General features: G+C 33.6%; 2 protein-coding genes across 2 annotated transcripts; both read left to right on the top strand.

The window, feature by feature from the left end:
• Positions 1-3,190: 3,190 nt before the first annotated feature.
• Positions 3,191-20,219, top strand: LOC145558545 (uncharacterized). The gene is made up of 7 exons (XM_081619820.1): positions 3,191-3,694; positions 4,121-4,362; positions 4,472-4,568; positions 17,539-17,722; positions 17,890-17,971; positions 19,573-19,621; positions 19,718-20,219. Exons 1-7 carry the CDS (start codon positions 3,326-3,328, stop codon positions 19,787-19,789), a joined length of 1,095 nt encoding a protein of 364 aa, XP_081475946.1. The 5' UTR covers positions 3,191-3,325; the 3' UTR covers positions 19,790-20,219.
• A 139-nt stretch (positions 20,220-20,358) lies between these two features.
• On the top strand, positions 20,359-21,054 carry LOC145557693 (uncharacterized). The gene has a single exon (XM_081618868.1). It carries the CDS (start codon positions 20,359-20,361, stop codon positions 21,052-21,054), a length of 696 nt encoding a protein of 231 aa, XP_081474994.1.
• Positions 21,055-22,952: the final 1,898 nt, after the last annotated feature.

Raw genomic sequence — 22,952 nt, 5'->3', positions numbered from 1 at the left:
ATTACAAGCTTTAAAGACCTTCCGACCTTGTGCATAGAGTTGTGTAAATGTGAAAGTGTTGTTTATCAATGCAAGTTATGACTTGACATATTTCGAGTCGACTAGTAGGTTGAGCGTTCATTGTTTTAAACACATGAGACTGTGAGATGGGTGGGCATTGTTCACAAGTAGAGGGGTTGGGTTGGAGAGCGATCGAGTACATCTTTTAATCGCCACATAAATGAGAGTTGAGTGTGTGAGCACTAGTCTTGAGTTCTATATGCTCTTGTGGTTTGCTCTATTTGACAATTGTTGGGGAGGAAGGGTGATTGGATGAATACGATTGATTGATGTTGAAGCATGTTCATTAGATTTGCCTTGAATCGTTTGTGCTTGATTTGATTATTGGGGTGAGGCATGTTTTATATGTTCATTGATGAGCTCTTTGCTTAGGGACAAGCAAAGGTTTGTCTTGGGGGAGTTTGATATGTCCATTTTATATAGTAATTTACCCTCATCCCTTGGTCATAATTAGTAGTGTTTTTGGCTCTTTCGAGCCACTTTTATTACTAATTGGTGTTTTCTAGTGTTTTCGTAGTCTTTGTTGAGTTTTGTAGGAAATTGCGCCTTTGGAGCATTTTCTCGGGTTTTTCATGGAGCGACTACGGAAATTAGAAGAGCACGACCATCTTTGAAGCCCAAGGCCGGTTAGAGTCATCGAGCCGGTGATTAAGGGCTCGGTAATCGGGATACCGAGGTATTTGGACCGAGTATTCAAGACCCGAAGAGGAAATCCGGATTGGGCCGAGGAATCAAGCCCAATCGAAGTCCAAGCCTCGAAGAGAAGCAAGGGCCCGATCGGGCAAGCATTAGCACGATCGGGCGCGGCATGCAACTTTGGTGCTGGTGCGTGGCCTAAGGCGCGCCCGATCGTGCGAGCATTTAGCTCGATCGGGCGTCGCTGCTGAGAAGAGGCGCGAGGAAAAAGGCGCGCCCGATCGGGCGCGTATTTTTCTCAGAGCTGATTAGATTAGTTTTAATTTTTGTTTTGAGGAATGTTTAAGTAGGAATTATGTACGTAATTTTGGATTACCTTCTTTTTTAGATTTTCTCCCTCTACTTAGAATATTTCTCTCTCTTAAATTCTCTCTCAACTTTTGTTCTTAATTACTTTTCATTAATCCAGATTTCTTTTGGTAACAATTTCTTCTCTTTTAATTTCAGTTATTTCATTTACTTCTTTGATTATGTTTTGCTTTATTTATTTGATTAGTTTAGTTATGATTATGTCTGAGTAGTTTAATTCTAGGGTTTATGGGGATCCATAATTAATATGAAGGGATAATTTGTTATTATTGATTTATTGGTATTGCATGATAATTTCTCATTGATTGTTTTAATTCTTTGCAATTAAATTATGAATCGAGCAGATGTAATTTGATTGTGAATGTTTAGCAATATTGAATTGATGAATCGAACAGATGTTAATTTAATATTAAAGGCTATTTTTAATAGGAACTTAGATCTAGTAAATTGCGAGAGCCTGTTAGATCTATGTTGATTAATAAATTGCGAGAGCCTGTTGGATCTATGTTGATTAATAAATTGCGAGAGCCTGTTGATCATGTTATTTGTGCAATGTTAATTATTAACTATTATGTTTTATCCCGGAATATTAATTATTGGTGAACCTGTGACCCTAGGCCTTCTTATTATTGTTTTTCTCCCTAAACTTATTCTTCGTAGTATAGAATTTATTCCCAAAAATATTGGTTACTTAGGTAATTTAGATTATAATAATTAATTAGGAGTAAAAAGACTTGTTTCCCTGTGGAGTTCGACCCTACTTCCCTATCTACTTTAGTTAGAGGACTTAGGTATTTACTTTTGATTAGGGGATACGACTTTACCCTATCAACTCCTTTGAAATCCTTCATGTGAAGAGAACTCACAATGCTGTTGCTCATGAATTAGCTCAAATTGGAATGAGTATGAGTGTTGGGCATCAACTGTATCTTACCTGTCCTGAGTCTATCCTGCTTGTTTACAATAATGAGCTTGCTGCTGTAGCTGCTCTGAATGCTAATGAAGACTCTGACGAGGAGTAATCTGTTGCTGGTGTATGTATTCTCTAGTTTAGTTGCTGTCTTAAACCTTGGTTTTATTGCTTTTCGAAGGGGCACATTATGTTTTAGTAGTAAGGCCATTAATTTTTACTCTTGTATATGGTCTTATGGTTTTAGCTATTTACCAACCTCACATTTTGTCTTGCGGAATGAGGTTTGGTCTCTTAATTGTAAAACTATAATTAAGTAATATATTTCGTTTTTATGTGTTAAAAAAAAAGTACCCATTATATCACACTTTTGCTCGACACTGAGTCCTCTGCTAAAAGAAACCTTCGATTTCACATAATCAGTTAGATCTAATTTGATCTGATCTGATCTGATCTGATCTGATCTTATCTAATCTATTTTAATTTGGTTTGATTTGATCTAATTTAATTATTTCTAAATAAGTTATAAATTTAAATAAGTTGATTTTAACACAGACCCTGTTCACTTCACTTTAAGAAAATAAAATTTAGTAAAAATAATTTCAGATAAGCAAATATAAGTTCAATTCAGTAAAAATAATTTCATTTTACTAAAAATAAGTTCAATTCAGTAAAATATAAAGAAGAAATATAATATATAATTAATAAAAATAATTTCACTTCAATTAAAATAATTTCATTATTTCAGCAAAAATAAGGTGAAATGAAGGCCCTATTTGCTTTGAAGTAAAATGTTTTCATGGAAAATGATATTCATATTTTTCTTTGTTTGGTTTGTGAATTGGTGAAAAATAACTTTTCCAATGGTGGAAAATACAACCTTAATGGTGGAAAACATTTTATTTCATAAAATAAGGGAAGCTATATTTCCCTCCCTCTTCCTTACCTTGTAAACAACCAAATGAAGGAAAATCAGGACATCTTGTGTGCAACTAGTCACACCATATGACTGCTTTCAAATTAACAAAGTAACCCCTAAAACACTAACCGAGTAACTCCCGTAAAACTGGTCGAGTAACCCATATAACACTAACAACGTAACCCTTATAATAGTAACAAAATAACCGTTGAACAATGATTGGATAACCTCTATAACACTAACGAAGTACCGGCCAACCACATATTAGAATTTGTGAACGAAACTTATTTGTAATTGTGCTTTTACTTGTAGCTAATTTTTCATTAAAAATATTTTACATCAAACCAAACGGTTCGAATAGGCCTATAATTGTATCCAAATGTAATAGAACATCAATTCTAAAACACTTCAATGGCATAAGAACTAGCATCATGCTTTGCGCCACTAAAATCAAGCACCCTCATCTCTTCCTCCCCAAATTCAAATTTAAACCATTCACAACTTCTTCCCATCTTCATCAATGGTCAGGTCTACAACAATGGAGAGAGAGTTCAATTAACCAAGACCGCGCCTGGGGCCCTAGTGGCCCCGAACCACCATTGAAGCCTGACCAAGTCGAAATCCCAAGTGGGTCAGGTTCATCTTTAGCTGAGCTTGGTGCTATGGTTCTCTCCACTAGTGACCCAATTGCAAAATCCCAGCTTTCCCACTTTGCTTATTCTAAATGGCGTTCTGAGAAGCTCCCCATTGGGGTTTTCGACCCGCCTTCTCGCCCTGCACGGCCGTGTAAGCCCCAGTTGGTACATTCTTCTTTCTCCCTCATTGTATTGAAATAAACTCTAATTTGTAAGGGTAATTTTAATTTCTGGGTATTGTATAAATTATTTGGTAGCAGGTTTATTTTGATTGAGAAAATAAATATTGTCAATGTAATAAATTGTTGATAGAGAATTTAACACTTTGATCAGTGAAATTAATATCTAATTTGTAAAAGTAATTTTAATTTCTGAGTATTGTATTCAAAGTATGATGTATCTTTGGATAAAAAAATAAATATTGTCAAGGTAATATATACGGTGATAGAGAATTTTCCACTTTAATAAGGTTTTAATGGGTGTCACATTTAATGGGTTCAATTTGTCTCTATTTTATGGGTTGTAATTAGTAGTACTAGATTTATCTTTAATCATATGATTAGTAAGTGGTGCCAATTCTGCAAAATGTAGGTACCTCCTAAGGATATTCCAACTCCTAAGGATTCCGGGTTGCCGCTCAATGCATATATGCTTCATAACCTTGCTCACGTAGAGTTAAATGCCATTGACTTAGCTTGGGATACTGTCGTCCGTTTTTCTCCATTCGAGGAGATTCTCGGAGAGAGGTTCTTTGTTGATTTTGCTCATGTTGCTGATGATGAGAGTCGACATTTTGCTTGGTGTTCACAAAGATTATCTGAACTTGGTTTCAGGTAATTACTAATGAGTGCTCTTTAAGCTTTGTGTTTCATAGTGATATAATGGATGGAATGTCTTCAATTTCTTACTTTGTATTATGTTAAACTCTTCTTCTATAAGCAGCTATGGAGATATGCCTGCTCATAATCTGCTATGGAGAGAGTGTCAGAAGTCATCTAATGATGTAGCTGCACGTTTGGCTGCAATCCCACTTGTCCAGGTAACCTAACACTCTTAGACATGTCTCAGCCATTTAATATTATATGAGGTTGTCCATGGTCAATGGAGGTCTGATATTCGTTTGTGCTATAATTGTTGTATGGGACTTCTACCATGGAATTTTAAAAATTGATAGCATGTATTCCACAACATTTTGCCTAGAAATGATTGCAAGGCCTTATGACTGACATATGCCTTAGATTGGGATTCTAAAACAGTTGGTTTTGAAATGATAAACCAAACAACAGTTTTAATTCGATATGTGAATCATATTTAAGCAGAGCTTTATCAAGATATATGTCTTTGGTAGTGAACAATCTCACTCAATGTGTGAAGTTTCTTCCTCGTATCTTTATGTCCATCATCCTTCTATGATGATCATTCTTCTTTCATGTATATCATCATTCATGTGGACAAGATGTAAATATGAAGCTGTTGGAAAAGCTTCTTGAAACTAATTTAAACCCTTTTCTGATATCTACACGGAGAACACTTAAGTTTACTATTCCTATTCGTGGGTTTTGCACTATAGGAACTAAGTAAAATATAGGTCTTTGCTATTCATGGATGCTTTTGGTTGAAATGGAGCTCAATTATTAGATCAAGCACATCATGTTTCACGAATGAGGTCAATGCTTAGTGTTAAAAGGTGCAAGGCGCACCAAGGCACAAATGGTCCTTGCAGCCTAGGCGCGAGGCGCAAGGCGAAGGCGCGCGCCTTTTGTATGCAAGGCGCATGTATTTTCATATTTATTTCAAATTATTTTTTACTTTGATTGTACTTAATACCAATTAAAAAGATTCATAATAAATTAAATAATAATATATGTAAAGCTAAGGAAGTCTAAATTTGAAAAAAGTGTCCATCATTCTTCAATTTATAACTTATATCTCAGCTATTTTCCTTGAGGCGCAAAGGCGAACCTTACCAAAGGCGCTTTGAGGCGCGCGCCTTCCGTAGGTGACTGAGCATCGCCTAGCTAAAGCCCATTTCCTAGAGCCTGGGAGCGAGGCGCGCTTTTTAAAACCAAGGGTCAATGTACTTCAGTCTTCATATCTACAAGCATTGAAAAATTAGCTACAAATCAGCATCTTCGTGGATATTGCTGAGAAATTTTTTTTACTGGATCTTTTAATACTACGTATTCTGTTGTACTTAAAATTATTGTCCCGAAGAAAGGTATTTAGAAGAATGGCCCATTCTCTCATCCATTGTTCTTGTACATTTAGTCATTCATGATAATCCAATGACTGATAGCACTACCCGTGGGTTCACTCTTAAGCTGACTCTTGAAATTCCACCTTTTGTCTCATCATCAGGACACTATACTTTCACCAAATGATTACCTTTTGAAAGAGTTAGAAGCCCTTGCAACCACAAAACGCTTTCATGTCTCATATTGGTAGGATTATGGGATTATAATCTAAAAAATCAAATATAAATTAAATATTATAGACCGAAAATGTTTGAAACTTCTCGGGTTTAATTTCATTTATGCAATAAAGAGTCCTTTTTTTTCTTTCTTGCCAAGTTCCCCTTACCCTTCTCAATAGTTCTTTACTTTATAAGACAAATTCAATATTCATTAAATATCCTTAACACCAATTTTTCTTCCCTTAAATGTTGATGAATTGCATGACAATCCAGTCTCTCTTCCCCTTTGGTATCCCAATTACTCAAGTGCATGGAACCCTAATATTCCCTTCATCACTTTCCACTGAACTACTAGCCATCTAGCAACTACCATATGGATGATTTTCCCTATAGCTAGACTAGTAACTAAGCATTCCTTCGAAAAAGACTAGTAACTAAGCATTCTTTTTCCGCGTGAAATGCTTCTTTGTAGTATGACTTGCATTTATTGACTTTAAATTACAAACCTTATTGATATAAGTGTCTTGACTCAATCCTGTCCGATCATCCTTCGAGACCTATCTCTATTAATTTTTATTCCCAATATGTACTTAGCTTCTCCAAGGTCTTTCATGGAAACACAACTTTCTATTGATGTCAAGACACTTATATCGATAAGGTTTGTAATCCAATAGGTGTCACCCTAATGCTTGAGTCAATACATCCTTATACCAATAGGTAGTACTACCCATTAGGCAGGCCAACTAGGGTTCAAACTTTATTCTCAAACATAGAGTCCTTTTCGGATTTGATGGCCTCAAGCCATTTCTTAGGTGATATCAAAGCTTGCTTGTTGGTATTAGGTTTTGAATTCTCCAAAATCAATATTTTAGAGTCTTTAGTTAACTGAAATCCAACTTCTTGTTTGGAATTCTTGTTCTACTCGACCTACGTGGGGCAAGCATCAATAGAAATGTTCTCTTCAACATCTCAAAGATTTTCGCATGAATAAGATTCAAGTGGGACGATAGGAGTTTGACTTGATGAATTAGCTTGCTTTAACTTGACTTGACTTATCATAACAGAGTTATGCGCCTTTGTGTATGGCGCGATTTGAGCCACATCCAAATGATGCTCATCTTAAATTTCTTCGAGAACTATTTTACTCCCACTTGTCTTTGTGGAAATAAACTCTTTTTTTGGAAAGACACCATCACGAGCAACAAGCATTTTGTTCTCTTGACGATTATGGAATTAGTAACCCCTTGTCTCTTTTAAGTATCCCACAAAGAGACATTTATCTGATTTGGGTGCAAGTTTGTGTGATAGTAAACGTTTTACATGTACCTCACAACCCCAAATTTGAAGTAAAGATAAGTTTGGAATTTTTCCATTCCATATCTCATATGGAGTCATTTCTACATCTTTTGGTGGTCTTTTATTTAGTGTGTGTAGTTGTTTCCAGAAGAAATCCCTAAAAGGAAATTGGAAGATCAGCAAGACTCATCGTTGATTGAACCATATTTCATATTTAGTAAAGTTGGGTTCCTCCTAAAAGAGACATCGTTTAATTGTGGCATTTCAGAGTCAATTGGGAAAGAATTCCAGATGATCATTGAATTCTTGGCTCATATGTTCACCACCACGATCAGATCGTAATGCTTTTATAGTCTTACCAAATTGATTTTGTACCTCATTGGAACTCTTTGAATTTTTCAAAGGATTTTGACTTATGCTTTATTAGGTAGATATAGCCATATCATCTTAAATCATCAGTGAAAGTAATGAATTAATTAAACTCACCTCTTGCCTTTGAACTCATTGGCCCACAAACATCTGTATGTATGAGTGCTAAGAGTTCATAGGCCCTTTTACCCTTTCCCATAAAAGGTGATTTTGTCATTTTTCCCATAAAGCATGATTCAGAGACCTCAAAAGATTCATAATTGCATGACGTAAGGATTCCATCCTTTTATAACTTTTGGATGCACTTTTGGTTTATATTACCCATCCGATAATGTCATAGATCGGTTGGGTTTTATATCATTGTTTCTTATTATCTATGTTATGGATCGGTACTGTCCTAAGCACTTATAAACCATTAGTCAATTTCGTACTAGCACATAACATGTTATTGTAAGAAATGAAACAACATTTGTTCTTTATTTCAAAACAAAATCCTTCATTATCCAAAACTGAAACAAAAATAATTTTCTTGGTAATCAACAGAATGAAATAACAACTTTTAAGTTCTAAAATTAATCTAGACGGCAAATGTAGACAACAGACGACAAGTGCATCAATTCTTGCTTCATTTCCGACGCGAAGCTCCACCTCTCCCTTTGCTAGTGTTCCATTTCTTTTTAGTCCCTGCACATCATTAACTATGTGAGAACCACAACCGGTATTGAATACCCATAAAGAAGTAGAAGTCAAATTGATTTCTACAACATAAATGCTTGAAGTGGAAGTACCCAACTTCTTGTCTTCGATTTCTATAATGTATATATCTGAAGTGGAAGCACCTAACTTGTCCTTCCAAGTATTTGGAGTATTAGGGGTAGTTTCTCTTCCAATGACCTATCTTATCACAATAGTCACATTTTCTTTACGCTTCTACTTTTGGCTTAGTGGTCAGCTTAGGCTTATAAAAAACGACATCTTGCTTGCCCTTCTTCTTCTTGCCCACCACCTTATTTTTGAAACCCTTCCTCTTTTGAATTGTCAAAGCCTCTTTCTTTGGTTTTGTGGGAATGTTCCTTTCATTGACTAGCAACCCATGTAATTCACTAAAAGTTATTTCAGACTTATTCATGTAGAATGTCATCCTAAACAAAATAAAGGTGTCAAGCAATGAATGGAGAATGATATCGGTAGCCAATTATAGGCTAGAAGGGAATTCTATACTTTCATGATTTCAAACAGACCCATCTTACATTCCAAAATCTCCTTATTAGTCTCATGTGGCATTTGAGTAATTTGACACTCATATGCTACATGTCACCTCTTAATCTTTCCTTTTTATATTCTTTTTTTATTGTAAAACTTAAAATAAAAAAAATATATAATGTTAAAAGTCTTTGTACATTTTGTAACTTGCAAAATTGAGTAAGAAAATGAAGTGTTTCGTTTCCACCATAATATAATAAAGTTGAAATAATTTGTAAACATTAATAAACATATGAAGTACAATAAAAATATTCTTTTTTATCTCCTACATTTAAAATATAACTTAATCAATACGTCATTTCACATCCCATAATATTCATGTGTTTATACCTAACTAAATATTTCATCTTCTTCCACAGTTCCACCCACCCACCCACCCTCACTCTCTTTTCTCTTTCTTTTACTAAGTTTTAGCAGTGTACAATGTAATTCGCTCCCCTTAATGATCATGAAACAATTACTTCGTATTTTAAGTCAAAAGTTTGAACTATTGAAAAGCATACCTACACATAAAAATAACATAAGTAACAACCCGTGCATCGAATGAGTCAAAAGGATAGTTACTATTAAATAAGGGTTAACAAGTACTTCGTATTTGGAAAAGCGAACCTCAATGTATGCGGGACCTAAGTTCATTATGTTGTTATTAATTAGTAAATTCTAGCGCATTGATAACAAACATACAATAAGCTTATAAGCATTTTAAAAAATAATAATAAAATGAAAAATTAACTATGAGCTAGTATGCCCCCCAATCCTAATAATTAAGCTTGATTAGGCACCTCCTTGGACTCTTCATGGATCTCCATCTACCTTTGTCATGGGCCTTCTCACCTTCGACTCTTCTTTGGATTACACATTATTCATATAATTTAACAATACGATCGTATTTAAATTACAAAATTACATTACAATACACAGATCGTATTTTCTAGTTTAAATATTGGGCCATACCAGTCATCTATAGCAATCATCTATAACAATAATAATTTTAGTTCGCAGGTCGCATTTAGGCCCTGTTTAATTCACCTTAAATAGCAATATTCAGTAAAAATAATTACAGTTCAATAAAATTAATTTCAGTTTAGTAAAAATAAGTTCAGTTGAGCAAAAATAATTTCAGTTCAATAAAATTATTTTCAGTTTACTAAAAATAAGTTCAATTCAGCAAAAATAATTTCAGTCAGTAAAAATAATTTCAATTTAGTAGAAATCAGTAAACTTAAATAAGAAATATAATAGAAAATCAGTAAAATATAATTTCAATTTAGTAAAATTATTTCAGTTCAGTAAAAATAATTTCAGTTCAACAAAAATAAGGTGAAGTAAATGGGGCTTTAATGTCAAAGCATTTCAAAATATTGAGTTTTCCATAAATTCTCTATATAAGATTATTTTCTATCAAAAATAATTCAAGGTTTCATTTTCAAATTTCAAGATTTGAAATTTCATTCTTAAAATTTCATCTTTTAAAATACTTTATTTCATTTTTTAAAATTCATATACACAAAAAACATAATGATGAGACTCGAAGAACATATTCCATATTAATAATGAAAAAAAAAATGAATATGTATCCAAGATGATAAAAGAACATTTATCATATTACAAAAAACATCATCTTCAACCTTAGAAAATAACACTAAAACCGGAAAAAATATATAAAAATTAAAAAATATCCTTTCTCAACAACGAATTAATCAATTACATCATTAAGAGATTGTTTAGAACAATAAAACCAACTCCATCAAAATATTGAATCACTTCGAAATTCAAAATTTACCATGGTTTTTCTCTCTGTACAAATTCAATTTCTTTTTCAAAAAGTGAAATTTTATTCACCATAAAATGTAAATAATAAATCAATTTCATAAATCAAGAAATCTAAATAACAAATCATTCCCTTAAATCGGTTGAAAACCACAAACTTTATTTTAGAAAAACTATTTTTGTATTGGTTATATTAGAATAAGATATGAGAGGATAATGATGATGGTTAATTCTCATCCTTATAATTAGCAAATGAGATGATATAAATTCTATGTTTTATTTTCAATAAAAAGTAAGAGAGATTCAAAGAAAATTAAAAGGAGAAATATAAGAAGTTTTTATTATATCAAGGAAAAGTATATTTTGTTATCCAAGGTTGTAACCCACATTTATTCCTCCATAAAATCCTTATTATTATTTGACTTAGCAATTTGTAAATTGATATAACTCTTACATTTGTTATCAGAGCCACGGTATTTTAATCAAAATCACAACACAAAATGTCTGCCAACTTTGTTCAGCCACAAGTACCCCAATTATCAAAAGACCAATATGAAGATTGGTGCATCAAAATGAAAGCATTATTTGGTTCCCAAGATTTGTGGGAAATTGTTAATGATGGGTTTGAAAATCCATCATATGAAACAAAAACAAAAGAAGCATTGACTAAAGAGAAAAAAGATGAGTTCAAATGGCATTATTATTGATCTACGTAGGATTAGATCGAGAAACATTTGTGAAAATCTCAAATACACCACAAGTAAGGAAGCTTGGGATAATCTTGCAACTATATTTAAAGGAGTCGAGAGAGTTCGAAAAATTCGCTTAGAAGCACTACGAGGTGAATTTGATGAAATCAAAATGACTAGTAATGACTCAAATCTCTAAATATTTTTCTCGCCTACTTATAGATGTTAACCAACAAAAATTAAATGGAGAAAAAGATTGAAGATATAAAGATTATTGAGAATAATGTAATAAAAGATTTAACTATGTACTCTCTCCGTTTTTAAATACTTGCTCCATTTTTCCGTAAACAGAGTTTTAGGAAAAATTGGAGAAAGTAATAAAATAGGGAGGTAATAGGGTTGGTTGATGAATAAAAAAATGTAAAAGACAAAAGTAGTGGAGACAATTGAAGGAGAGAGAATATATGTTTGGTCCACTAGGTGAGAGACATTAATTAAATATTGTAAAAGATTTCCAAATAAGGAAATTGAGCAAGTATTTAAAAACGGCCGCAAATGGAAAGTGGAGCAAGTATTTAAAAACGGAGGGAGTATTACTTATGATAGAAGAATTAAAAGATATTTATTCATTATCAATAGAATAATTTATGGGGTCTTTTTAAGTACATGATCAAAGAATTCAAAAGAAATAATGAACCTGGTGTTATAGAGCAAGTACTTGAATCAAAGTTATCGAGGGGGATTTCGTGGACGAGGAAGAGGTCGTGGTAACTACCAACATCACAACTAAAGTAATGAGAGAAGTTTTGGCCAAGGGAGAGGGTCAAACAGAGCAAGAAAGAGTTTAAATGAATGCGGTAAATCAAAAGACATTCAATGTTATAATTGTCAAAATTATGGACATTATGCATCCGAGTGTTCGAGCAAACAAAAGGATCAAGGCAATCTATTAAATTTTGCTGAAGCATCAAGAAACAATGAAGAAAGTCCTACATTGTTACTAGCACATGAAAAAGCTAGTAATCGACAAGATATGTGGTTTTTCGATTCAGGAGCTAGCAAAAAGAGAAAAAAAAAATTTATTGACCTTGATGAGAAGGTTCAAGGTAATGTAAGTTTAGGAGATTCATCCAAACTACAAGTTGAAGGTAAAGGAAAAATACGATTTTTCCTTGAGAATGGAAATGAAGAATTTATTTATAATGTTTATTACGTACCTAATATGAAAGTAACATTCTCACTTGGACAACTTTTGGAAAAAGGATATATTGTTCATATGGAGGGTAATAACCTTCGACTAAAAGATAATAGTGGAAGATTAATTGCTGAATCGAAAATGGCGAAGAATCGCATGTTTCCGCTGCAACTTAACACCAAGGTTCAAAAGTATTTTTATGGTGTTATGGAGAATGAGTCATGGAAATGGCATAAACGTTTTGGGCAATTGCATTTCAATGGCCTAAAACTTTTGCAATAAAAGAATATGGTACATGGATTACCTACCATTGAAGACCCTAAACAAGTTTATGAAATATGCGCAACTGGGAAACAAGCTAGACCTCCATTCTAAAAGGGATTATCATGGAGAGCTAAAGCACCATTAGAATTAGTACACACAGATATATGTGGACCATTGGATCCAATTTCTTTGTGAGTTAATCGCTATTTTATTACTTTCATTGATGATTATAATAGAAAATTATGAGTGTATATGCTGCATTTGATACATTAAGGCTCGAGTAAAGCTAGAAAGCAGACGTAAGTTGAAAACGCTTAGGTCTAATAAGGTGGCGAATGTACATCAAGAATACTCAATTAGACAACAAACATCCTCATATATACCACAACAAAATGGACAAGGAAGAATCGAACAATTCTAAACATGACGCTAGACATTTTGAAAGAAAGAGGATTACGTAAGCAATTCTTGGCAGAAGTTGTTGCATGGACAACTTATATTCTAAATCGTTTTCATACAAAGAGTGTAAGAAAATATGACACCACAAGAAGCATGGAGTGGTGAGAAGCCAAATGTGGAACATTTTCAAGTATTTAGGTACATAGTTGCAACACCCCAAATAATTCTTCCTTTTCCAAACGAATTAATTTAAATAAAATAGAGGAGAACCATTGACATGTTACCGTCACGTGTTAAAACGTTAAGACTTTATCAAAGTATCGCAACGGAACATCCAACTTAAATCTTAAAATAATATAGTAAAGAAAACCAATAAGTCAAAGCTTACAAACTGGAACCATAAAAACCTTATTTAAAACCAAACCAATATTTAAAACCCAAATCATAAATTAATACCAAAACATAAATAAGTTCAACACAAAGAACGAATGCTCTTAATCACACCAATCCCTCGACGATGCGTATGTCAAATCCTTGAACTTCACATCATCAAGCCCCCCAATAATATAAGTGTAATAATTGGATCATTACAGAAAGGCAAAGGCAATGACCAAAAGAAAACACACACAAAAGCACACAATCAGCTGAATACATACAAGCTACAATATACCAAACCTAGCATGCTCAAATAATTAAAGTAAATAAATATTCAACATGAATTCATTAACCAAGTTTCCACACTAAAATAGTTCAATCAATTTAACATACTCACTAACTAATTCTATACGCTTGACTCTTTATATTTAATTTAATTAATTTAATTTGGAGTAAGCGATAGACGAGGTTGTCCAAACCACCAAATCATTTTGGTCCCAAATGACCATTTAAAATAAAAGTTTAGATCGATGCAAGAATGGGCGTGACTCCATTCTTTCAAAGTTAGTCTATGATCCCATTTAACTTTCATCATAAAATAAAAATGTAAATACCAAAAGAAAAAGGAACATGTTGATTAAACAAGCCTCATAAAGCCACGGGCTACCACTGTGTAACCCAACCTATAATTGTCAATACTCTAGAAGAGCACGCTTTTCAGAGTTTTATTATTGTTAATCCATGTTTCACTTTACGTGATTATAAGTTTAATTAATAGCCGACTGATTCAAGTAGACTATACATAACAATTATACTTACAATTCACTTTTAATCTTATTTAGGACAACGATGAGCACATCACAAATTGACCTTTAATTCCATTAAAATTCCAAGATATCCAAAATTGTGGAACATAGTCAACCCACCTAGTCATTTTGGCTTAATCCACATATACTCAACATAATAACAAGACATTTTTGAGTAACAAATAAAATGATAATAACTTTATGGAATAATTAATAAATTCATTCCACTTAGGCCATTAAATTTCAATCCTTCAATAATCCAAATGTGGTTAATAAACCAATCCAATAAAAATATGCTTGTATCAACATTCCATACAAACAATTAATCCAATTCAATATGTTTGCGTCTATAATTCCATACAAACATAATCAATTCACCAAAACATGTCTCATAAACATAAGCACATGCATTAATTCCAATGTTTTACCAAACAATTTCCATCCAAGTGTTATCTAAACATGAAATTAAGTTCTTTCTTTTTGGTACCTAAACATGATACTACTTACAACAAAGTAGACATATACGTACCTCGTATAAATAATTCTTTGTGCCACTTTTAATCAATTGAAAGTTTCCTAGGGAATAATCACTTCCTAGAAAACAACCAATAATAAAAAATTAATACCTAAATTAATTCCAGCAATATAAATTTGATTAAATCTCCTTAAAACTTTCTTTAAAACATATTTTTATGCTAAATTAATCATTAGAAATACAATAGGAACAAAGCCTCAATTTAATTGTTCATATGGACCTTAAAACTATAAAATCTGAAAATTTATAACACAATTATAATCTGAAATTATAACTTTAAATCATTACAAACATGATTTTGATGCTAAATAAACTAATTTTAAACAATAAAATAAAACCTAAAACAAATAAATTAATTTTAAGCAAAAATAAAAAAAGGAAACAACATAGGAGAAAAGGGAATGGGCCACGGTCGGGACGGTGGTAGGTCGCGACCGACGGTGGTGAGGGCAGCAGGCAGCACCAGCTAGTGTTGGGTGGCAATGGTGTTTCATGTGGGAAGGAGGAAAGGAAAAGAAAGAAAGAAAAAAAAGGAAAAAGAAAAGGAAAAATAAAAGAAATAAAATAAAGGAGAAATAAAATAAGACTAACTTTTAGTGTGGGGAAAAATTTGGGGATTCATGGGATATTTATAGGAGAGAGAGCTATATGGTAAGTAGGAAGATTGAGTATCATAAAAATAATGAGCTAATTAAATAAACAAATGGGTTAGACTTTGTTTTTATGAGCAAAATTTGTAGAATGAAGGTTCATAAAATAATTTGTGTTAAAATATTATTTAATCCTAATTAATAATTTAAAACTTTTTGAATTAAATTCCAGAAAAATTCAAATAAATAATATAAATAAAATAAAATTTCATTTATTAAATATTTAAAAATACGAGGGATTACAATAGCCTATGCCAAATACCCGTGGCAAAGAGAAAGAAGTTAGATGATCGAGGTGAAAAATGTATCTTCATTAAATATAGTTTACAATGCAAAGCTTATAAATTATACAATCCTATCACTGGAAAGTGGAAATTTGATTGAGAGTAGGGATGTAATATTTAGCGAAGGAGAATCCTGAAAATGGGATGATAAAAAGAAAAAAGAGAAAATTGTGGTTGAAGACTATAATGATATCACAGAAAAGAGTTATGAAAATGCTCAACCAAGGACGCTAAAAAAAAATTTTGATTCATCATCATCATCGCCATCAGAAGGATCACATCAACATAAAAATAACCTGTTAAATATGAAGAGACAAATGAAGTTGATTCATTCTGCTTTTATGCAGACCACGAACCCATTATTTTTGTAGAAGCATTAGGAGAAGAGGAATGGAAATCTTGTACCAAGGAGGAGATTCGGTCAATATAGAAAAACGATACATGGGAGTTGGCTACATTGCCAAAGGGCCATAAGACCATAGGTGTAAAATGGGTTTATAAGATAAAAAGAGGTGCAGATGGAAGTGTTGGTAGATACAAGACAAGACTTTTAGCAAAAGTAGGCAAAAGTATGGTGTTGATTATGATGAAGTATTAGCTCCTATAGCTCGTTTAGACACTATGGCTCTATATATGTTTTTCAATAAGTGTTTTATGCTTTGTTCACATGGAAAAAGTGTTGTGTTACTCGGCCTCTTCATTTTACCTTAAATACCCGTGTCGGTCCCTCAACACTCGGACATGGGTATGACATTTAGACGCAACATTTAAGTTAAAAATTATGTATTTTTTTTCCACAAAATAGGCGGGTCGAAGATTTAGACACGTACTCGTGTCGGACATGTGTACACGATTTCAAGTGACATGGAGAAAAAGTCTTCTAGGTTGGGTGATTAACTGCTTATTAGCCACCGAAGGAAATAACGTTATGTATCTATAATTTCTGCTTTTCTAGGATATACTTACTGCTATATACATTTTTTCAATAAGTGTTTTGTGCATTGTTCACATAGAAAAACTCTTCTAGGTTGGGTGCTTATTAGCCACTGAAGGGAGTAACTTTATGTATCCATAATTTCTGCCTTTCTAGGATATGTTTACCTCTATTTTTTCAATTAGTGTTTTGTGCATTGTGGGTAAGCCATCTCTTCTAGGTTTATATATAAATGCATTTTTCTATGGTAAATCCTGCTGGCAGAATTCTATAGTATTGTGTGATACCTCCGTTTCTTTATGTTCTTAAATTTTCCGTTTTTATCTTTCTCATAATTTTTTTAACATATATACTTCATTCCAAGTTTGGCAATATCTTTACTACCTTACCCTTCTTTTCTAACAATATTTACCCTTTCCACTCATTTTCTTCTATATCCACCTTTGTTCTTACACCTCCCCACCTTTGTACGCTCTTTATCTTACATTTTTCACCTTATTCATACCTACCTTCACCCACACTCTCTCCTTTATCTGCGCAAACAGCAAATGATGAGAACATCACGAAACAGAAGTAGTGTTACTAATGATAATTGTTGACCAAGCTGTGTTGAGCAAGAGATCCAGCCATCTCCAATTCTCAGCTTGATGAACTTTTTTAAGCCTATGAATTTGCATTTAACCCTATTCTTTTGACTTAAGGTCTCGTTATTTACATACATCATGTATCCTCTTATCTATCAAATCTAATTGCTTGTTAGTAATTAGGAGGCCAGGGGACTTGATGCAGGACCGCGACTTGTGAAAAAGTTGATTGGATTTGGAGATAAACAAACTTCAAGAATAGTAGCTCAAATCGCCGATGAAGAAGTTGCTCATGTTGCTGTTGGAGTATATTGGTTCTTCTCTGTTTGTCAAAAGATGGGGCGAGTCCCTTGTTCCACTTTCAAAGGTGTCAACTTTATGTGTTTTTTTTTTCACAAAATATAATATTTTTTAAAACTGTGGACTTGTACCCTATTCCGATAAATTTAGTTAGTATTTATCTTCAATAATATGTATACCTTTCCATTTTTATTTTGGTTTTGTTTTTGGCTGATAATGCGATTTGTGGTGCAGATCTGCTAAAGGATTATGATATAGAAGTTAAAGGACCCTTCAATTATTCAGCTCGAGATGAGGCTGGCCTGCCCCGCCATTGGTTAGTCAAATTCTTTATTAAACTGATGCTGTGGTACTGACAGTTGACAAATGCAAATAAAAATAAAAATGCTTTCTTGAATTTTCTTTCGAATGTGGATTTAAAACAAAAGTCATTATGCCTGAGGGATTAGTCTTTCTATTGTTCAACTCTAGATGAGTTTGGCTAACCCTACCTTTTGTTAGTCCAATTTATTATCTAGTGTCCATGTTAGGTAGATTGATATTGCTGCAACGACAATTTGTGCAGCTGATATGCTTGCTAATTTTCCTTTAAAGATTATTTGCACTTGTAATGTTCTTTAAATAGTAAATCAATTCGGCTCAACTAATTGTTAGCCCTTTCCTATGATAAGGTCTTATGCCTTATTCTGCCTTTCACCCACCTGCACAAGTAGCTATTTTCGTTGTTCATTGTTCAGCAAGACATGATAATGAAGTCAGTGAAAAATGTAAAAATATGTTTGAGGGTTGTAGTTGGAATGTACTTAATATTTATGGCTATGTTTCGTGACTGAGATGCCTAAAAATACTTTCTGAATGTTTGGTATACTATTCTGGATAAGAGGTTATAATTGTATTACAAACCTAAGGAAATAATACGTTAAAAGCAGCGTTGAATGGAAATCGTGTAATGAATAGCGATGGGTTTTTTAGAACTCAAAGTTGTAATAGTTTTTATTGAAATTGTGAAACACTAAAGTAGAACTCTAGTAGACAAGTACTGACTGATTTATAACTGTATGAAATTTGACGTGTTTTCTTTAACTGACAAGCTTTCTCCCTCTTACTCCAATAGTATGTCTTGTTGTTAGCTCTAAGTTGAGTTTTGTGCAAGTCTAATGTTGGAGTAATACTAATAACACCAGCCTCGCAATGAGCATAGGTACATCAGATGAAGAGAAATGGATTGTATAGCAGGAGAATATTGACATGATCACCCCTTTTTTTGTGACACAAACTACCTAATATCTGTTGTGCCTGGTGGTGTACCGTGGTGTGTTACTAATGATGATATAGAACCTGTTTTGGGAGCATTTATGCCTTTGATAAAATCGGAGAAATGAAATCAGAAGAAAAAAATTGTGAAATATTGGTTAGATTTCAAGGCAACGATGGAATATTTGTTCAGCTTCTAGTAGAATTGATGTCTTAAAAATGATTCCACATTTGCGGATTGAAAACTTGGTGATATTGTTATCATGTAATGTCTCAACTTATAAGTAGCTCATTGGCACAAACTTTGGAGCATTGATTCGTCTATTCAAATATTCACAACACGAGAAATGGGCTGGAATCTAAGCTTGTTGACAAGCTTGTGTTATTCAGTATTCACTCTGATGTTTGGTTTTCTTTAATGTTAAACATGTAGTTTTCTTTGTATTCTTCAATACAACATATCTTTAATAGCTGTTTACTACAGATATTATCAATATGGAGGTGTGGGAAAACTTGAATTTGTTATGCTGAAATTCACCCAAGTCTAGTTTCCGATTAAACTTTAAGTCTGGTTCTTCAATTTACTATCCTGTACGAGATATACCAGTTGTCTCTTCTCTGACAATTGAATGTAGACTGACTTTTATTCAATCTTGTTTCCAGGTATGATGCATCATCAACTGACGATCAAAGCAAAGAGCAGCTTTCTGAGGTGTGTTGTGACTGTTGTCTGTAGGGTTTTGTTCTGATAAATGCATAAATCTACTATTTAATAATATAAAAGTTCTCCATTTCACAAACTTGTCAGGTATATGAAAGACTTGCTCATATAATTGAGATGGAGAAGGAAAATGCCAATTCAAGCAGCCACCCTAGGTGATTGTAGAAGAAATGGTCACAGAATCACAGCTTGTGGAACTTCTCCACCCCGTTTTTCTTCTAAGCTAACTTGTGACTGTCATTTGACTAATTCTTATAACACCATGTCACCTATGATCTAAAAAGTTATATTTTGTGTTCTAACTTGTAAAGATTTAACCTGTTTCTCTCTTTTAAGACAATTGCATGCAGGATCTACTCCACGAGAAGTGGCATGAACATAGATGATATATTGAGATATTATGACATATTGGTGAATATATTTTGTTATATATGATAATATTGTATAATTGTGAAAGATATTGTAGAGAATATTGTGGTATATCTTGGCCTTGCCCTCCAAGTATACCTAGGCTATAAATATTGTATGTGGCCGTTCATATTGAATGAGAATTACATAGAAAATTATTCAATTATATTATATTTTAGCATGGTATACAAAGCCTGAGTGAGATCCACAATTTTTTTTTGAACATTGTTTTTCATAAACATTGTTCAATCTTGTGCGTGTGTGTGAGAGTTCAACACAATTCAATTTTTTTTTTTTTTTTTTCCCTTTTCTCGTGAGCAATGTCAGGAGGGGATGGAGGCAAACAAAAGGTAGACTTGACCTTTCACCTAGGCTCAAGTGATGGGCCAGGTAATGTTATTACTCCGATTCAACTACGGGGTGACAACTATGATGAATGGGCTAGGGCTAGGGCTAGGGCTGTGAGGACAACTTTGAAGGCTCAGCGGAAGTTTAGCTTTATTGATGGCACGGTTGCAAAATCGAGTGGCTCTAAGAAACTTGAGGATTGGGTGGCTGTCCATTCTATGTTGGTTTCTTGGTTATCTAATACCTTGGTTCCAATTGTACGGTCTACTCTTGGCAACTATGATGACGCGAAGTTGCTATGGAATAATCTTCGAAACCGCTTTTGTGTTGTGAGCGAGACTCGGGTTTGTCAATTGAAGACGGCCTTGGTTGATTGTAAGCAAGGCAAAACTAAACTGATTTCTGTTTACTTTGGCAGATTATCGAAGAGTTGGGATGAACTAATCACGTATGTTTCGGTTCCTGAATGTAAGTGTGGTAAGTGCACATGTAACATTGTGCATCAGGTTGAAAAATTGAGAGAAGATGATTATGTTCACCACTTTTTGATTGGCATGGACTCTGCTTATGCGGCTATAAGGACTCAACTCCTAGCCCTTCCCTTGCAACCGGTGGACAAGCTTACCAATAGGCCATACAGGCTGAACGTTTGCGTGGAGGGGAAGTGACTGCTCCAACTGAAGATCGAAACAGCGTAGTGGAGCAAACCACGATCAGAGAGCAATGAAAGATTTTCACGAAGAATCGGGATACTTCCAGATTCATGATTTTCCTGACTGATGAGGAGATCGCTTCGTGGTTGGCGTGGACCAGGCCGTAGTGGTGTCTCGGCTGGCCGAGGTGGAGAACGGACAGGTGGCAAGGGCAGGGGGGTGGTACTCCTCCTGCTCAGGGAACAAGACAGGAGGGAAGCAGCTCTCGCAGTCCTCCCAAGGTGTTGCCGTATCTGCCTCGGACGGGGCATCCCTTGTATGTAGGGGTCGCGTCAGCTCAAATTCAAAAGTGTAGGGAATATTTCAAGCATCCCACACTTGAGTTCCACTGTGATCATACACTTAAGTATGGTGGCGTCCAAAGGGAAAGAAGCTAGAGCAAAAGAGTCGCCAACAAGTTTTAGGAACTTGTAAACCGTTCATAGGGTGAAGGTTACACCCCTTCACGATCCATGAGATCGCTAACTCCACATTGGTCTGGAACCATGACTGGATATTCAGGGATGAAGGTACAAGTCCAACCTAAAATAGATTTAACCTGTCCTAAAAATAGGCCTCTACTTTATTCTTCTCATATTCATGTGCGCTTTCTGACTAACATACAATCAATATATAAACCCTAAACCTGTTTAATTTATGTTGGTTGAATATTAATGCACAAACAAATCTATTATTGGCGATCACTTGAATTATAATCATATTAGCCTAAACAAGATTATTAATTATCTTATTAAACTTGATTACAAATACAAATTCCCTTTAATCCTGCAAGAGAGGGCATGATCAAGCAATAACAATAATATCAAGCAACATAACAACAATCATCATAATAATCACAATCTCATCAAAGCATAATATTAGCAAGATCTTAGACATGATACTAACAAGATTAATAACAAATCCTCGTATGTCACTAAATACTAAAGATCAAATCTTTATCCCTAACCTGATACTAACATGATAGATAGAAATAGAAAGCAACATAGATACATACATGATATTAGAAATATTAGTTAATACCTTAAACATGATACTATGAATCATAAACACATCCTAACATGATACTAGGAATTAAAATAATCTAATCACGCTTTCTATATTAAAAGAGTAATTAAATTTCTTACTTCGATGCCTCGTATATCTTTCTAATAACAAAATACACGTTAGTAACTTCAAGGAAAATATTAAATCAAACAATTAAATAATTGAAATAGGGATTTGAGACCAAACCCTAAGAAATTATCAACCTTTCACGTCTAGGGCAAAGGCAACTTCGAGCTTGGTTAGGTGTGTCTAGAACTTGTGAATGAAGTATGATGTATTTTGAAAAGGGCTAGACTTAGAAAAAGAATAGAGAGAGAGAATGCTTTTGCTTAGAAAGAGAAGAGAGATGATTAGTGATGATCAAGCTTGTTGATGATTTCAAAACGAAGAATATCGACCCTATTTATAGAGAAAATATTCTGGAAGAGTTAGAATTTGAATCAGAATAAAATTGGTTCTATTGCAGAGCTGATGCGTGCAACAGGGTCTGTCGTGAAACGACAGGAATCACGCGGCGTGACATAGCTGTCGTTTCGCGCTGAGACAATTTTTTGCAAATTTTGTTTTTTTATCATATTTTTTGATTTAGAAGTCTAAATAAGTCATATAATATATAGTTGGAAAGCTCTTGAAGTCTACTTTTCAACTCAATTAGAATCAGATTAAAATCTTTTGTAAAATAAAAGATATATCCGAAATAGTAGAAGGGTTTCAGTTTTGGATAGAGTTTCGCATTTCTTTCATATCTTTTTCGTTATAGCTCAGAATTAATCTTATAATATATCATTGGAAAGATAATTTCAAGATAT

Source organism: Chenopodium album, chromosome 9 (assembly GCF_948465745.1).
Source record: "Chenopodium album chromosome 9, dcCheAlbu1.1, whole genome shotgun sequence".
In the NCBI taxonomy this organism is placed as follows: domain Eukaryota; kingdom Viridiplantae; phylum Streptophyta; class Magnoliopsida; order Caryophyllales; family Amaranthaceae; genus Chenopodium; species Chenopodium album.
Note: the sequence above shows the minus strand (reverse complement) of the source record. Positions and strands in the feature narration are given on the sequence as shown.